At 33.4% G+C, this 15,121-nt stretch overlaps 2 protein-coding genes across 2 annotated transcripts; both read left to right on the top strand.

Moving 5' to 3' along the window:
• The first annotated feature begins 6,360 nt into the window (after positions 1-6,360).
• On the top strand, positions 6,361-8,329 carry LOC136971617 (ankycorbin-like). The gene has a single exon (XM_067266095.1). It carries the CDS (start codon positions 6,542-6,544, stop codon positions 8,327-8,329), a length of 1,788 nt encoding a protein of 595 aa, XP_067122196.1. The 5' UTR covers positions 6,361-6,541.
• Positions 8,330-8,351: 22 nt separating this feature from the next.
• On the top strand, positions 8,352-9,374 carry LOC136971616 (golgin subfamily A member 6-like protein 22). Its single transcript, XM_067266093.1, has one exon. It carries the CDS (start codon positions 8,352-8,354, stop codon positions 9,372-9,374), a length of 1,023 nt encoding a protein of 340 aa, XP_067122194.1.
• Positions 9,375-15,121: the final 5,747 nt, after the last annotated feature.

Raw genomic sequence — 15,121 nt, 5'->3', positions numbered from 1 at the left:
TTGTCTCCATTGTTTGGAACAACCCTGTATATTTTCAAATTTACTGTGGGAACAGTAATGTATATAAATACTAAAACAATCAGCTGAGATGAATTTTTTTTGTTTATCGTCATTTAATTAGGATGGCAAAAATTTTGGGGTATTATTTGGGTTATTATACAGTGCATATTAAATAAAAAAATAATGGATTGAGAGACTATAGTGTCTAAAACTGTGTTTAAAGGAGGAAGTAAATTTATTTTAGTTAGAATAAATCGGAAAAGTAACAATAGAAAAATGAACTGAATTATATGAAGTTTTCTTTTCTTAATTATTCTAGATATATTCATTTTAATTTAAGAATGTAACAAAATATAAAACTAATGGAAATCAAAATTAATATAAGCCGAACTTAAATTTATATAAACTTTTTACGTTATTTAGCGATCAAAAAATTCCGAAAATAGAAAAGACGGCTTGTTATCGGCACTTTAAAACATTAGAATAGGACATTAATAAATAAATACGATAAGTTACGTAGTTCAATTGCTCTCCGTTTATCAATTTGAGCGTCCGATCATTACATTCGCCACTCTCGATCTTAAACTGTGGACCATTATGAAATTTGAAATATTTTTAATAAACCGAGTTGTATTAAAAACAAAATTTTAAATATATAATCAGAAAATATAAACTTTGATAAGATTCCTTTCTTGTCGGAATTAAAATTATCCCAATATTTTGTATCGATTAAAATCGATTTCTTGTAAGAAAAAGGACGAAATCATTTTTCTCCGACTGTTACATAAAAACGGCTGCTCACATAATGTCTCGTAAGCCAAAAAGCTTTCAAACGGAAACTTTCAATTTTATGATTTATAAATTGACGCATTCAATATTGTACAAATGAAAAATGAAAACTGTGATATATTAAAAATATTTAAATATATATTCATAATTTTATTTACAATTTGAAATTATTATTATTATTATTATTATTTAATTGTTGTTAAATTTAGTAATTTTTTTTTTTTTTAAATGGAAAGAAAGAATTATGAATTATCTTCCTTTTTTTCCTATTTAATTTCCATTCCGTTGTCGTTAAAATGCAAAGGAAGAGACGAGAAAATCGAACAACCTTTGTGCGTATTTTATAAATGTCATACCTTGTGTGTTCAAGTAGAATTTAATAAGATTGAATTCTGTTGAATATGAAAAATGTCACTTTTTACAATTTAAATTGATATTTTCATTACAAATTTTGAATTCAATGTTTGATAAAATATCTTATGAACTTGTATTACTGTAATACGATTATTTCTACTTGATACACTATGCATATATTGTATTTCACTTTTGCACTTCTCTTTTTTAAAATTTAAATGTTATATTCTAAATATGAATGTAAATGTTCAATTATTATATTAAAAAAAATAATTAACGCACTAAATTAGTTTTTTTTTTTTAATAGCTCTTCAACCTGCATTTCAGACCATTTCAAAGTTAAAAAACAAAATGTAAATATGATGTTTTAAACTTGTTTTTATTCTTTGGCATTTCTGGATCCGTATATCTCATTAATAAGCCAAATGAGTCTTTGCAAATGGCTTCTTAGATGAAGTATTATTTCTGCATGTCTTTTATTATACAGGATATCCCGTAAGTTGTGCACCGTAAGCAGAAAAGCTGTTCAAATATGTTTGTTGTGATTGCGGTCCCGATTGCAAACATGTTTATACAAATGATGCAATCATGACACACACATTGCATGTTATCAGGGGTCACATGTCTGTGTGATTCTATCCTTCAGATGAGTAAATGACATGATCTATTCATAAATGAGGTCCTTCAAGTGACTCAAAAGTTAAAAATCCAGCATTGTGGGGTTGAGACTACACGGTGGCCATTCAAAATCCTTATCGACCATCCATTGCCTAAGGAATGGGCCAGCTCGATGGGTGAGGCAGCGAGAGCGACGGCAACGTAAGAAAAATGTCGAAAAGGAGGAAACAAATATTGTCTACGGCGGCGTACGACTTAGGGGACATCTCGTGTAATCTAACGAAGACTCGTCTAAAATAAAGACCGCAATTGCATTTATGATATATGTAACAATAACTCTTATTCTTATTTGATTATTATTGTTTATCTACAGATTATATAATTAATTTTCAACTCATTGGGTTATTTATAACAAATTTATTATATACATAGTGATGATAGTGCATTATCAGTGACAGCTCAGCTCACTGATCTGTAGATTGTGTGTGTCACTGATGGGAGTGAGTCTACACCGGATTAAATTTCATGATGATGCTTATCTACAATGGAATGAATTCTGATAGAATGGTGGTCTGAAGTTGACAAAGATCTTTGTTTGTTATTGATTGAGCAGAAGTCTTAATTGAATTAAAGTATAATGGATACTGGCATCTATATTTCTAATGGAAAAAATAAATTGCCAAAAAATATTATTTTTTTTATTCAACTCTTAAATTCCCTGATTTTTCCAGGTTTTTTTTTCCCTGAGTTTTCTGACATTTTAATGCATTAAAAGCAAAATTATATTACATTTAATGTAACTCCTGAAAAGATATCTTTGACATTTGAAATGCAATTCTGAGTTATAACACCAAAAAGTAAATCTTTACAAAAAGAAAAATAACAAACATTACACTAATCACATATTTATATTTCATACATACATAACTTTGTTCTCTATTTTAGTTAAATTTATTAAAAGTTTTTCCTGCATTCTTCAAAGATTTTTCTGAAGTACATAAGTAACATAATACTAATAGCCATAATTGTTCACGTGCATGCATTTGAACATTTTCTAAGTCATATCTGTACTTGTTCAGTGTACAGTTGATGATTGCATTTGGATGAGAACACAAAATGTGCAAGTATGTAAGTATGTTCCATCAGAGCTGTGAAATGATATATCAAAAGCAGTAAATCAACATGAAATTTTGCATCAGACTTGGAAAAAATGTTACTTAAATATTTACCGTATATCTTGGAAGATAAGACGATAGTCGAATCTTAAAAAATGGCCCCCAAAATCCGAGGTCGTCTTATAGGACAGATATATGCTAAAACTATAAAACTTTGACGAAAATTTATACCTCGTCTTATCTGCCGAGATATATGGTAATTTACTTAAAGAAGCATATGACGACGATACCGTGAAACATACTGTACAAAAAGTATACAAACGAGACAAGCACTTTAAACAAGGCTGTGAATCAACAGAGAATAATCTCCATCCAGGTAGGTTAGCTTTAGCAAGAAATGAAAAAAATGATTTCCAAGTTTGTGAAGAGATCAAGGGAGACTGAAAACAATCAATAGATGCTCTGGCTGACATTTTGGAAGTTCTTACGACTTTAAAATGCATCTCATCTGTTCTCGCATTGTTTGTTCCTAGGAAGTTAACAGATAAGCAATGTGAAGAGTATGCACTGATCAATAGCAAACTGCTCAACACAACTGATAAAGACTCGGAGCGATTACTGTTGATGAAACCTGGTGTTTCTTTCATGTCTGCAGAACAAATAAACCTTGATTTGAACATCTGCCTCCATCAAGTCAGAAAAAAGTTTTTTTTGACAGGTTTGAAGGATTGTCAAAATAAAGGCAATAGGTATGAGGTTGTTTCTGACAGTAGACATGTTTACAAAAAGTCCTACATTGACATTTTTGATCACCTCTGTGATGCAGTAAGATGAAAAGGCACCGTATTTGGCAAAACAACAGATATCTGTGCTTCCAAAGCCTCCTTACTCACCTGATCTCACTCCTGCAGATTTTCATGTCATCACCAAATGTAAACTTTACAGATTTCAAATCAGCAGAAGAGATGAAAGAGATTGGATTGTTGGAATAAGACAACACAACACTTAGGTGACATGATAATTGGGTGCCTTTTAAAAGAACTATCTATTGGAAACAGGCCTATCCAGATTTTAAATATGTGAAGAAAACTTGGAAAACTCAATGTGACCGGCCTATTGGCGAGGTGCAAACCCACAAATAACTACCAATATTCGGTGGTTTTAGCCACTCGGCCACCGGTGGGTCGGTGCGTTAAAGTGCCGCGACAATCGTACCAAAGAAACTAATGCAGAATGATATAAGACCATTTTGATAAGTGATAAGAACATTGGAAAAGCTGTAAAGGTGTTTATTTTGAAGACAGTCTTCTATAAATATTTCTATCATTAGAATAATGAAAGTTATATTAAGATTTTGATCTGTTGTTGACTACCATCTATTCACTGTGTAGCAGGAAACAATGGAAACCTATAAAGACAGTGAATAAACAAAAAAAGTTTTAGGATTTTGAAGAATACATTTATAATTGTTAATATACTTTCTTACAAAAGCACATTTGAATGAGAATTAATTATGCTTTTTTAATTCATTAATATATTTTATTACTATATCTATCTTGTTGTTCCTGTTTAGTCTTCATCAATAAACAAAAAGTGGATTAATAAAAAATAGTTAATGCAACATTAAAAATTTTTTAAAATTTTAATGCTTCTTTTAGCAGTTTTTTATAGTAGTCCTTTACCTCAAAAATTAGCATAATTCATAAATACATACAAATGTGAAAATACAGTGAAACCTGTGTAAACTGAACTGGGATGGTGACATTTTTTTATGTAACAAAAATAATGTAAGTTTAATAATATAATGGACGACCAAAATTGATTAATAATTGGGTTAGAGGAATCGCAGAACCAGTTGAGTACCGTTGAGCGCTTTTGCAGAGATTTGTAATGGTATATAGAGGTTTGGTTAAAAGCCTGCATGGCGCATTTATGGTCGGATTGCCAAGAGTTGCTGGTAAAGATGGCAAAATTTTCGTGCTTTTTTAGATTCTTCCCCATGGGCACTAAGAGGGCCATTTTTGCAAGCCCACTACGGTTTGGATTTACCTTATTTGGCACTGTAGATAGGGTACGCGACAACTGGTGATATACAAAAATTTTTGGTATATATATCGGTAAAATATAAATACGAATCGCAAGTCATCCGAATTTAGGGATTTTTTTTTCTTTTTAATAAACGGAGGACGAAAAATTCAAAAAACATACGACATCGATTGTGAAAGAGCATTCAACATCTACGTTGATGTAACGATGTAGCCGAATTATTTTTTTTTGTGCGATTATACCTTTTTGGGCTGCAATTCGAAAAAATTGTAGACCAACTCGAGATACGACACACGACCCCTTCTATCTCTCCACCCCTTAGACGACGATTATTTATTGGCCGAGTGTATATTATTATTAGATTTGCGACAGAGAGGACATTTGGTTTTGACTAAAAAGTTACTTGAAAACATTCCAGGTAATGGGAATTCCTTGTTATAAATTGTTTCGTTTTATACGTGAATGACGTAAACTTTTATTTCCCGATTAGACGGAGCTAACACCTGACTTGTATCTATGCGCTGCCACTTGACAGTTTCGACGGGAGATCTGTCCGAAGCCGAATGTACCAAGATTTTTTTCTCTTTAAAAGGTATGTTTTGTTTTTGAGGATAGATTATAAGTGTAATAATTTAGAAGTTTGATTTTATATTTTAACATTTTGTTTGTGACTTATGTTTATTGCGGTAAGCTCTTTTCTCCCCACACTAAGAGGGCCTTTTTCCACGCGCCAGGCTCGCCATATCCTCTAAAAAGTCCTCTCGAGAAGCATCCCTCTTGTTGCGTTGCCGTAAACCATCAATACAATTAAAGAAAAGAAAAAAGAACCATCAGGGATGCCTCGGCCATCGCGATACCCCCGATGCTAAAACAGTAAAATGAATTGGTTTAAATGCCACTAATTCCGGTACAGATGAAACGGTCTAATAGAACAAAGTGAAAAAAGTACAGTACAAATGTTTAAGTTGAATTAATACATACGCGTGTTTGTCATTTTCCGAATTAGCCCGAACACGGTATATCTCTATCGAAGTTGCACAATTGCCCGTAACCGTTTGACGTACAGTACAGTGCATTGCAATTTTTAATGCAATCCGGCTTGGGAAAGTTTCCCTCTGTTTTTATTGCGGGTGTTGCGTTAAACCAGCTACCTATTAGCCGTATACGAACATTCGATACATAACGGAAGTGACGTTATTTCGATTCAAAAATTTTCTCCCTCAAGGTTAACGTTAGTTAGATGACCGGCGTAAGTCTATTGTTAAAGGAAAAGTATAACGTATAGGGGCGAGACACCACTAATTGGTGGTGGCTCGCCCCTATACGTTATACTTTTCAGTCGAATAAATTAAAAATTGTGACGATATCACAATAAATAATCGACTATTCTTTGTTCACTTATTGTGATCTAACAATTGCTACCCGAAAAAAAATAGAAGAAGCGGAAATTCGACGATATTAAATCACTCCTCCATAAGATTGTCTACTGATTATCTGGTTACAGTAAAACTCGTGGGCGCGTTAAAGATTTCGGAATCGTAATTCAGCTAATTTCGAAGGAGAAAACAAAGAACACGAGATAATAATAATATAAATATAGATTTGATTTGGAAACAGACATGGACGAAAATCGGAACGATTTCTATTCACGTAAATTTAACAGCCAAGATAACGGTGGACAAATCTCGACTCCTCTACACAGAGCAGCCTCCGAAGGAAAGGAAGATGCGATCTACCAATTGTTAAATAGTGGCATTAATATAAATGCTCGAGATGCCATCGGCAGGACCGCATTAATGGTCGCTATCGAAAGAGGTTATCGAAATATAACTAAGACGTTACTGGAAGCGGGTACCGATGCCGATCTGCGAGATAACAATCGCGATAATGCGTTGCTTCTATCGGTAAAAATCGGACAATACGGATTAGCAGATATTATTCTCGATTATACTCGAGATATTAATTTAGCCGGCCAGGACGGTAAAACGGCTCTCCATTTGTTAACCGAAAAGAAACAGATAAGAGTGGCAGAAAAATTAATTTCCAAGGGTGCGGACGTAGATGCCGTCGATTCAAAGAGGAGGACATCTTTAATGTTGGCAAGCAAAAACAACGACTTTGAATTTGTGGTTTTGTTAGTGAAAAATAATGCCGATCCGTCTAAAAAGGATCTGCAAAATTTATCGGCTAAAGAACTGACAGACGACGGACGAATTCGTAATTTATTAGAAAATGCTTCGCCGTCGATGAATGATATTCAAAAATCGGACGAGCAAAATTTTCGAGGAAATTCGATACGAAATAAGTCGCTTCCTTTTCAAAATACATTCGCTTCTTCTCCCGAGATACCTCTTAGAAATAAATCCGCTGTCGAATTTCCTTTAGATTCAATAAGTGAACCTCGATTGCCGAAAAAAAGGTACACATTTGGAATTAACACGGACGAAACGGATCAAAAGATCGAAGTCGAAAGTTTCGATCCAACCATTCCTCGAGAGTCGGCGCTTCCCAAAAGTACAAGCGACGTATTTAAACAATATTCGTTATCGTTATCAAATGCCAATTTAAATGATCGATCAGAAATAGATGTGACGATTTCTTCGACGTTGCCGAAATACGAATCTCCCGATTACTTCTTCGAATTCGATGCAAGGCGCCCACAGAATGAAGAAATCGATAACGAAATACCGAAATCTTCACGCGTTGATCTCCATCGATCATCGTTTTCGTCCGTAGAGAACGAAGACGACAGTTTTAGAAGCAGTTTAGCGAAGGATTTGCCTCCAAAACAGAATTATAAATCTGTAAAATTCGATTGGGATCAGGTATACGATGCGGAGGACGATTACGGCACGGTTAAATTATTAAAAGATAGTAAATTCGTAACGACGATCGAAAGCGTTTCTGGAGGATTAGATTCTCTGATCGACGATGGTAACATCAGCGAAAGCGATATGATAGGGTTCCAGATGTATTTTAAACCAGAGGAAGAATTAAAAGTAGACAGCAACAAGCTTCTCGAATTTGTAGAAGCTCTTAAAATAACCCAATTCTCCCAGAAGCAATTGACGATGATTCGGGAATGGCTTAAAGTAAAAAAGCAAAATGTAGTAAAATATACGAACGAGTGCGAAATGCACCTAAAACACTTAAGAAAATTAATGGCGGAAAGAAAATATTTAAAAACGAATATAAAGAAGTTACTATCGATTTCCGAGCATTTAAAGGACGAACTGAATCACTATCCGACGAAACAACAAGTGCGAGAATACAAATCGTCGATCGATTCGATACGGATCAAACTTAAAGATTTAAATATCGATCACGCCAACTCGATAAACAAAGTTCAAATGGTAAAAGAAGCCATCGATAAAGAATTTCGTAAATATTTCGATTTAGAAAAATAGTTTTTCACACCAAGCAGACACGATGATCGGCGAGAATAACGCATTGGAGAAATTAGTCGATACTTTTATGGAAGATGCTCAAAATGCTCACAAGCACCTTCTGAGGAAATTGGGTTCGTCGTTAAAAACCATCGATAAGCTTAACTCGTTAATCGAAAAAGCAAAATTCTTATTAGAAGAGAAATTCAAACACGTTAACGAATTATATTCTTTACTTTCCGATCAGCACGGTTTAGCGAAGAGCATCAAATGTAGTCTGGAAGCCATGACGAAACACAAAGAAAAACTCGATGCCGTTCTAAACGTCTTGCAATCGAAATCGAAGAGTTTTGCCCATCTTATTTCGGAATTGGAAGACGATTTGAAGCAAATCTTCCGAAATTTCGGCAACGTTAAAGGAAATTTAGAAATAAAAGTCAAATTGGAAAGTGAAAATAATGCAAATTTTTCGGAGCTGAAGAGACTCTTGAAGTTACTAGATGCGGACAAGCAAGATGTGGTCAAAGTCGGGAAACAGTTGGGCAAATTAAAGAGGTTGACGGAAGCGGAGATAGAGAAAGACAAAAACGAAACTTTGAAGGAAATAAACGATCAAAGTTACCAAGAAGAAGAGAACAGATCTGTTTGGGAGAAGAAAATCAAGAGCGTGTTCGAATTCATCGCCGAATTGCGTGCAATGGTTGCAGAAAATAAAGAAGAAGAAGAAACTGATATTTCGCAATTAAAACACGCATTCGACGAGACGTGCAACTTTAAGGAAGAAGAAAGAGTGAGAGAAACGTTGAAATTATCTAAAGCATTTGTCTGCAGCGACGAAACAACGGGAAAAGTTTGCACCGTGAGTGGATTCAACGAAATGCAAGAAATCACTTATTTGCAACGGGATGACGACGTGTTTGGGGAGACCAATTTGGCAACCAAACAAACTTTTAAATCTTCTTACGCAATTGCATCTCAAAACGTAGAAAATATTCCAGAGAATGCGGAGCAGCGGCTGAAAGGCATTTTTTATCGTCAAGGTGGAAAAAAATCCATAAAGAAATAGAAATTCTGTTTAAATATTGCTAATAAATCAAAGTTTCGCACAATGGATGACGACGATTACTTATTAAATTCAAATTTAAATTATTCGTTTAGGATTCCATTACTGATGTACAGTACGTGTTTATAGTTTTGTACGGTTTCAAAATTATTCTATGTCCATGATATTAAAAATCATAAATTACTTTTGTGTTTATTACTTGCGCTTACACAAAAAGTTGCCAAGAATACATTTAGAATTAGGGGAGTCGTGCAGTACCGACCACCTTAATATTTTTAACCGTAATAATATCACAAATAGCAATTTTATGGAAACATTAATTCGAGTTACTTCAGAATCTCCATTAACTATTGAAACTTAATCGACACGCTTCCATCCGGAGGTACTACCGAGCGATCCTCTTCTTCGTACGCAGCTTTAAGACCTCCTACTTCAACACCTATTTCCATTTTTTCCATCCGTAGTCATCCCCAATTGTGTTGTTCCTAATTTAATGATCGGGATGCAATTAATGCAAAGTGTTTTTAAGAAATGCCCTAATGGGTGTTATTGCTATTGTACACTTTTTGCTCTTGGATCGTACGCTGCTACAAGAGGTAAGAAACGAGCCATTATTTATTGTGACATCGTCACCATGCCGTGCTGCAATTTTTAATTTAATTTAAAATATACGCTCTCCACCTCAAATCAGTAGTAGTGGCTTGCACCTGTACATCATACTTTTCCTTTAACAGTAAAGTCATGCCGGTCATCTAACACTGCTCGGAGGAAATTTTTGAATCGAAATAACGTGTCTTCCGGTGCAAACTGGAAGTTCGTTTCTAGTTAATCGGAGCCTCTTCCCCTAAGGTTTCGTATCTGATCCTGTATTTCATATATGTAACTTTGTTCTCGAGATTAAGGAAAGACACACAGACGACTGTGGGAATAGTGCAGCCAAAAATTACTTTTTTGGCTGCAATTTGAATTTAATTTAATTGTCTAACTTTTTAACGCTATTAATGTGAGTGGATTTTATTGAGCTTGAGGTTTCTGTTGTCAAAGGCTGAAATCTATCAAATCCAAAATTGATTTTGTTCATTAATAGTGCAATTTCCACGTGCGGGTGGTTTTGTCGAAGAGTATATTAAAGCTCGACGACGTACGGCAGTCGTGGGTGTGTTATTGCATTGTGTCGGGTTTAGTAAGCTGTTTATATTGATAGTAAATTATCGGCAGTTGGTACAAGTGTATGTTATACTGCCGGATGATCATTTCCCCGTCGGCTTGATAAGTTGTACCACTAAAAACAAAAACCAATCTATGCATATTCTTTAATTTAGCCTATATGCTTACTTCATTTGGATCTTGATTATGTGACTGCAATTACAGATATGTTTTAGCAGGAAAATTAAACAATAAATAAAGTTGATCTTTCCATTCTATTTGTTGATATTGTCTACTGTTAAACAAGTATATTTATAGAGAATTTAATAAATTTTTATAAAAATAATTAAATTTAGTTTATATGCATAACTTCCCTCGTGTAGGAACCATCTTTATACATTTTCTTTTCTCTTGATCTAATTTTAATTTATAAAAATGTTTACTCTTGAGTTCCTATTTGCAATTTGTGTAATGCAGAAATGCGTGTGAATATATTCTTATTTTAACGAGTATCTCCAAATTTCTTCTCTAATTTAGCATTTCGAAGCTAAATGAATTTATCCTTGTACTGTATTGTACGAACCATTGACATAGCTTTTATTTTGAAACCCATTTAGTTAATCTTTAATTATACGTCAGAGTAATCTCTAAATGAAAAGATGCTCTATTTGAAGTTATAAAAGGAATTCCGTGGCTCGAACTCGAAGGAACGTGCAGTAAACTGTATGTTCCTTAGTTCCTTTGCACTGTATAGATTTTATGCCAAGGGCACGAAAGCTATACTGCAACCTTGGACCCAATACGGCGGCTCCGTAGGGAACGTCGGCATCTCGACCTCGTGTTTGCAGTGCTCCCGCCAACCATTTCCGACGACTCGCTTTCTTCCCTCCCTCGATCCGTTATCGGCAGCAACCCGAATGCATATAGGTAGCAAGAAATCTAGCAAAAGAGTGCAACTTTTTTCAGCTGTACCCTCCTTTAATTATTAGCAAATATACATTGTTGTTTAAACAAAACTGTCCTGAAAAAATACAAAAATTTGTGTGTATTATGTTATTGTCTAATTTGATTGCTATAAACAAATCATATACTATTTGGTAGATACTAGTATAGACAAACCGGACAGTCTATAAAAATTGTTAGGTATGTAAGTTAATTCATTGAAATCGAGGAATGGATTATTTACCGATGTTTATTTACAAAACACAGAAATTTTAAATACTTGTCTGAATTAAGAATTTTCTGACTTACATTATAGAATCATACCATAATAAATGCGTAGAAAAAGATCTGTCGTGCTCAAAAATAGGATTTGATAAGCTTAAGCTTCTACACGGCAAACCCATTATCAGATTATCTTTCTGAAGATACAATGCTCGACGGAGCATCCGAATACAGTTAAATATTTTTGACGAGTTTTATTAATAACAACATTTCAAATTTTTAAAGTACAATAACATAAACATAGTTTCCGAGAAATACATTTTATATATAACGAGTGAACATTACTGATTTAAAGTTTCTTCGTGTATTGGTTTAAGGCACCTCTGTCGAAGATGTCATTAAAATTTATCGTTAACACTGCTGAAATTTTAATAATTAAGTCAAACATGCCAGATAAATAAAAGTCTTTGTTCTTATAAAAAATTTACTGTCAGATAACAAAATTACAAACATTACTGGTGGATAACAAAGGTTTTTGTTTTGAATTGTTATTTACATAGTATATTTCAGGCCTCGGAGTCGCTCACTTTTCTCACTTTTTTGGTCATTTTCACGTGCTTAATTAAGATGTGGGACAAACCAAAAATAATTTTAAAGCCAAACGAATTGCCGAATTATCGGACTATCGGAATAGAATTTTTTAGAAGAAAATACGCGGCCCCGAGCAGACTCAAAATTGCAACTGCTCGCTCAGTGTCGTTAGGTTATAGGAAACAAAAATTTATTTAACGTATTTAAAAAAACCTTTTATGCACTTAAAAAATCCCTCTCGTTACAAATTCAGAAGCCAGTGTTGAGTAAAGTTATGTACTCGTGCCATATTTTCATTATTCGCCAAAATCTACCTTATCCGAATTGCATTTCCTTCTACAGAGTTTAAAAATAAGTATTCTAAGCATCCCTGCGGTTTTGGCTGTTTTCTAAGAAAATCACTAAAGTCCTTTTGCAGGGGAAAACACATTACGCAGAGGGATTAATCTCTCAAGCTGACAACACTGCTGCCGCTTCTAAGTTCAAAATATATAATTATTAAAATTAACACGAGATAGTAGCGTAACCTCCTACCACTAAAAAAGATTTCGTTTCTGACCGTTTAGTCATCCTGGTTATAGCCCAATAATTTGGCAGATTATTTGGTTTTAATTAACAATCGGGTTATGGAGTTGTCGTTTACAAAAATATTTTTTTACTTGATTTATCTTTAAATAATTTCATAAACTTGAGTTTAATAAAATTACTTTAATGATTTCATAGCATATTGTTAACGTTAAATCACGTCTACATCTTCCCATAAATGTATGTTTAAATTGACCATATAATTAAATTATTCCATATAGTAAGTGTTATTTTCATAAAATGTGTGATTTACTTTGCTTGTGAAATATCCATTTTTTAATCTTCTCTTATGCATTCATTGAGAGACTAAAAAAGTAAACGAAAATGTAAATTCATATTTACATATAAAATATACCAAATATCAATAAATTAAAATATTCGAAGTGTTGTAAAAAGTACAACACGTAATTGCTTGTGAGAAAGATTTATTATTTTATTTTGAAATCAATATTTACACATCTCGAAGCATTAAAAAATAAACAGTTTCTGATAATGATAAATATTCGAGAATAGCCAAATTAGTGAAATCAGCATCGAAACTCCCGTTCCCATGAAGAGAGGATCAATTTTATGCCGGGCACTTTCTCCTGATAGAGCATCAGTGTTGGAAAGAATGCTTAATTCACTTTTGATTGTTAAGGAGGGACTGAACATGTATGACCAAAGCCCACACCTTGTACCTATTACAAAGGACGACTGAAGTTAGCTTCCTCGGTGCATAGAAATTATCAAGAACGATTGAAAAATGAAAAGAAGTTAAAAGAATAAGAGAAACGGAAAAAAAGAGCACAAAAATGTTTTGAAGAACAACAAAAGAAAACTGTTCGTAACATGAAGATTATGGAACTGCAACCGAGTTTAAACCAGAAAGATGTAGAAGAAAATGAAATACATGCGACCGTCCAAGTTTTGTTAGAAGCAGCAAACAAAAAAACTGGAGAAGGCTATTAACAGCAAGAACATGAATGAAGTACAAGCAGCACGTGTGATGCTTATTAGTGTTAAGTGTTCAAAAGCAAGAGGAAGCGAAAAAGAAGGAAGCTGATAACGTGCAGAATAATCTTAATAAAAGAACATCATCTTTCATGACTGATTATTTACAGAAGCCAAAGACTTTTCAAGTATTCATGGTTTACTTGAAATACAGAAGCCACTGGTTATGGGGAGACAGAAAAAAAAAAAAAAAAAACGCGATATAACCGAGTAATAAAAATTCTGGGCTTTTACTGAACAGATTATACATGCTATGGAATCGCTATTCTTTCATCAGCAAGTGTTTCTGATATAAAATAAGCTTAGTTTTTCAATCCTGAATTTTATTTGCAGGTCATCTCGAATTAATTGACGTTTACGTAAACATCGAAACCATGAACGCCCATTTAGCATTATTGTTTCTTTAACAATGACATTGAAAGACAAATACTGTCGATATAAAAACAAAACATCGATTGCGATTTTATTATACAGTACTATATAAGTCGCTTATTAGAAATTCGTGTAGTTTATATTTTTCAATAAAAATTATAAATGCTGTAATTGAAAATTTAAAAAAATAAACATTGAATATATAATAGAACATCAAAACTTATAAAATTAGAGTAAAATTCTCTAAAAAGTAAAATAAAGTTACTACTGTATAAAAATTTTAAAGTTTTCGTTCAGAATTAAAGAGATCTTTTCCTTACACGTTATGCGTGAATTCGAAATTTCACACCTTTATGTGAATTGACGCAATACCGTTAATTCACATAAAGGTATGAAATTCGAATTCACAGAAACTTGTAAATGAGGAGACTGTACTTAAAACTAATAAATAAACAACTTTTATATCAAAAGGAAACAAACGACAATCGATCTATCCACCTGTTCTGCATATTTAGCTCTTTCTCGTATTTCGTTGCAAATAGAAATTCAGTGGCAATTGGTAATTTAAAATTAATTGACTCAAATGCTTTTAAAATTTGGGGGACCAAAAAAACGCGATATAACGAGTGGCTACTATATTACAGTATATACAGAAATTTTTAAAATGTGTTTAACCGTAACAGAATAAAAAGAAAATAACAATTTTTACCGCTATTTTGCTGAGTTTTCCTTCTGTGTTTTCACTTTGTTTTGTCACTATTGCACTCACTTTTTATTCACTTTTTTCTGTATTTCAACTCACTTTTCTCACTTTTTCAAAGGGGAAATAGCACTCCTAGGCCTGTACATTTGATTTTCTTGTTTAAATAGGGAGGTCCTAACTAAAGGTTACTGAAAGT

This window comes from Centruroides vittatus, unplaced genomic scaffold (genome assembly GCF_030686945.1).
Source record: "Centruroides vittatus isolate TY-2023 unplaced genomic scaffold, ASM3068694v2 contig_2634, whole genome shotgun sequence".
Taxonomy (NCBI): domain Eukaryota; kingdom Metazoa; phylum Arthropoda; class Arachnida; order Scorpiones; family Buthidae; genus Centruroides; species Centruroides vittatus.
Note: the sequence above shows the minus strand (reverse complement) of the source record. Positions and strands in the feature narration are given on the sequence as shown.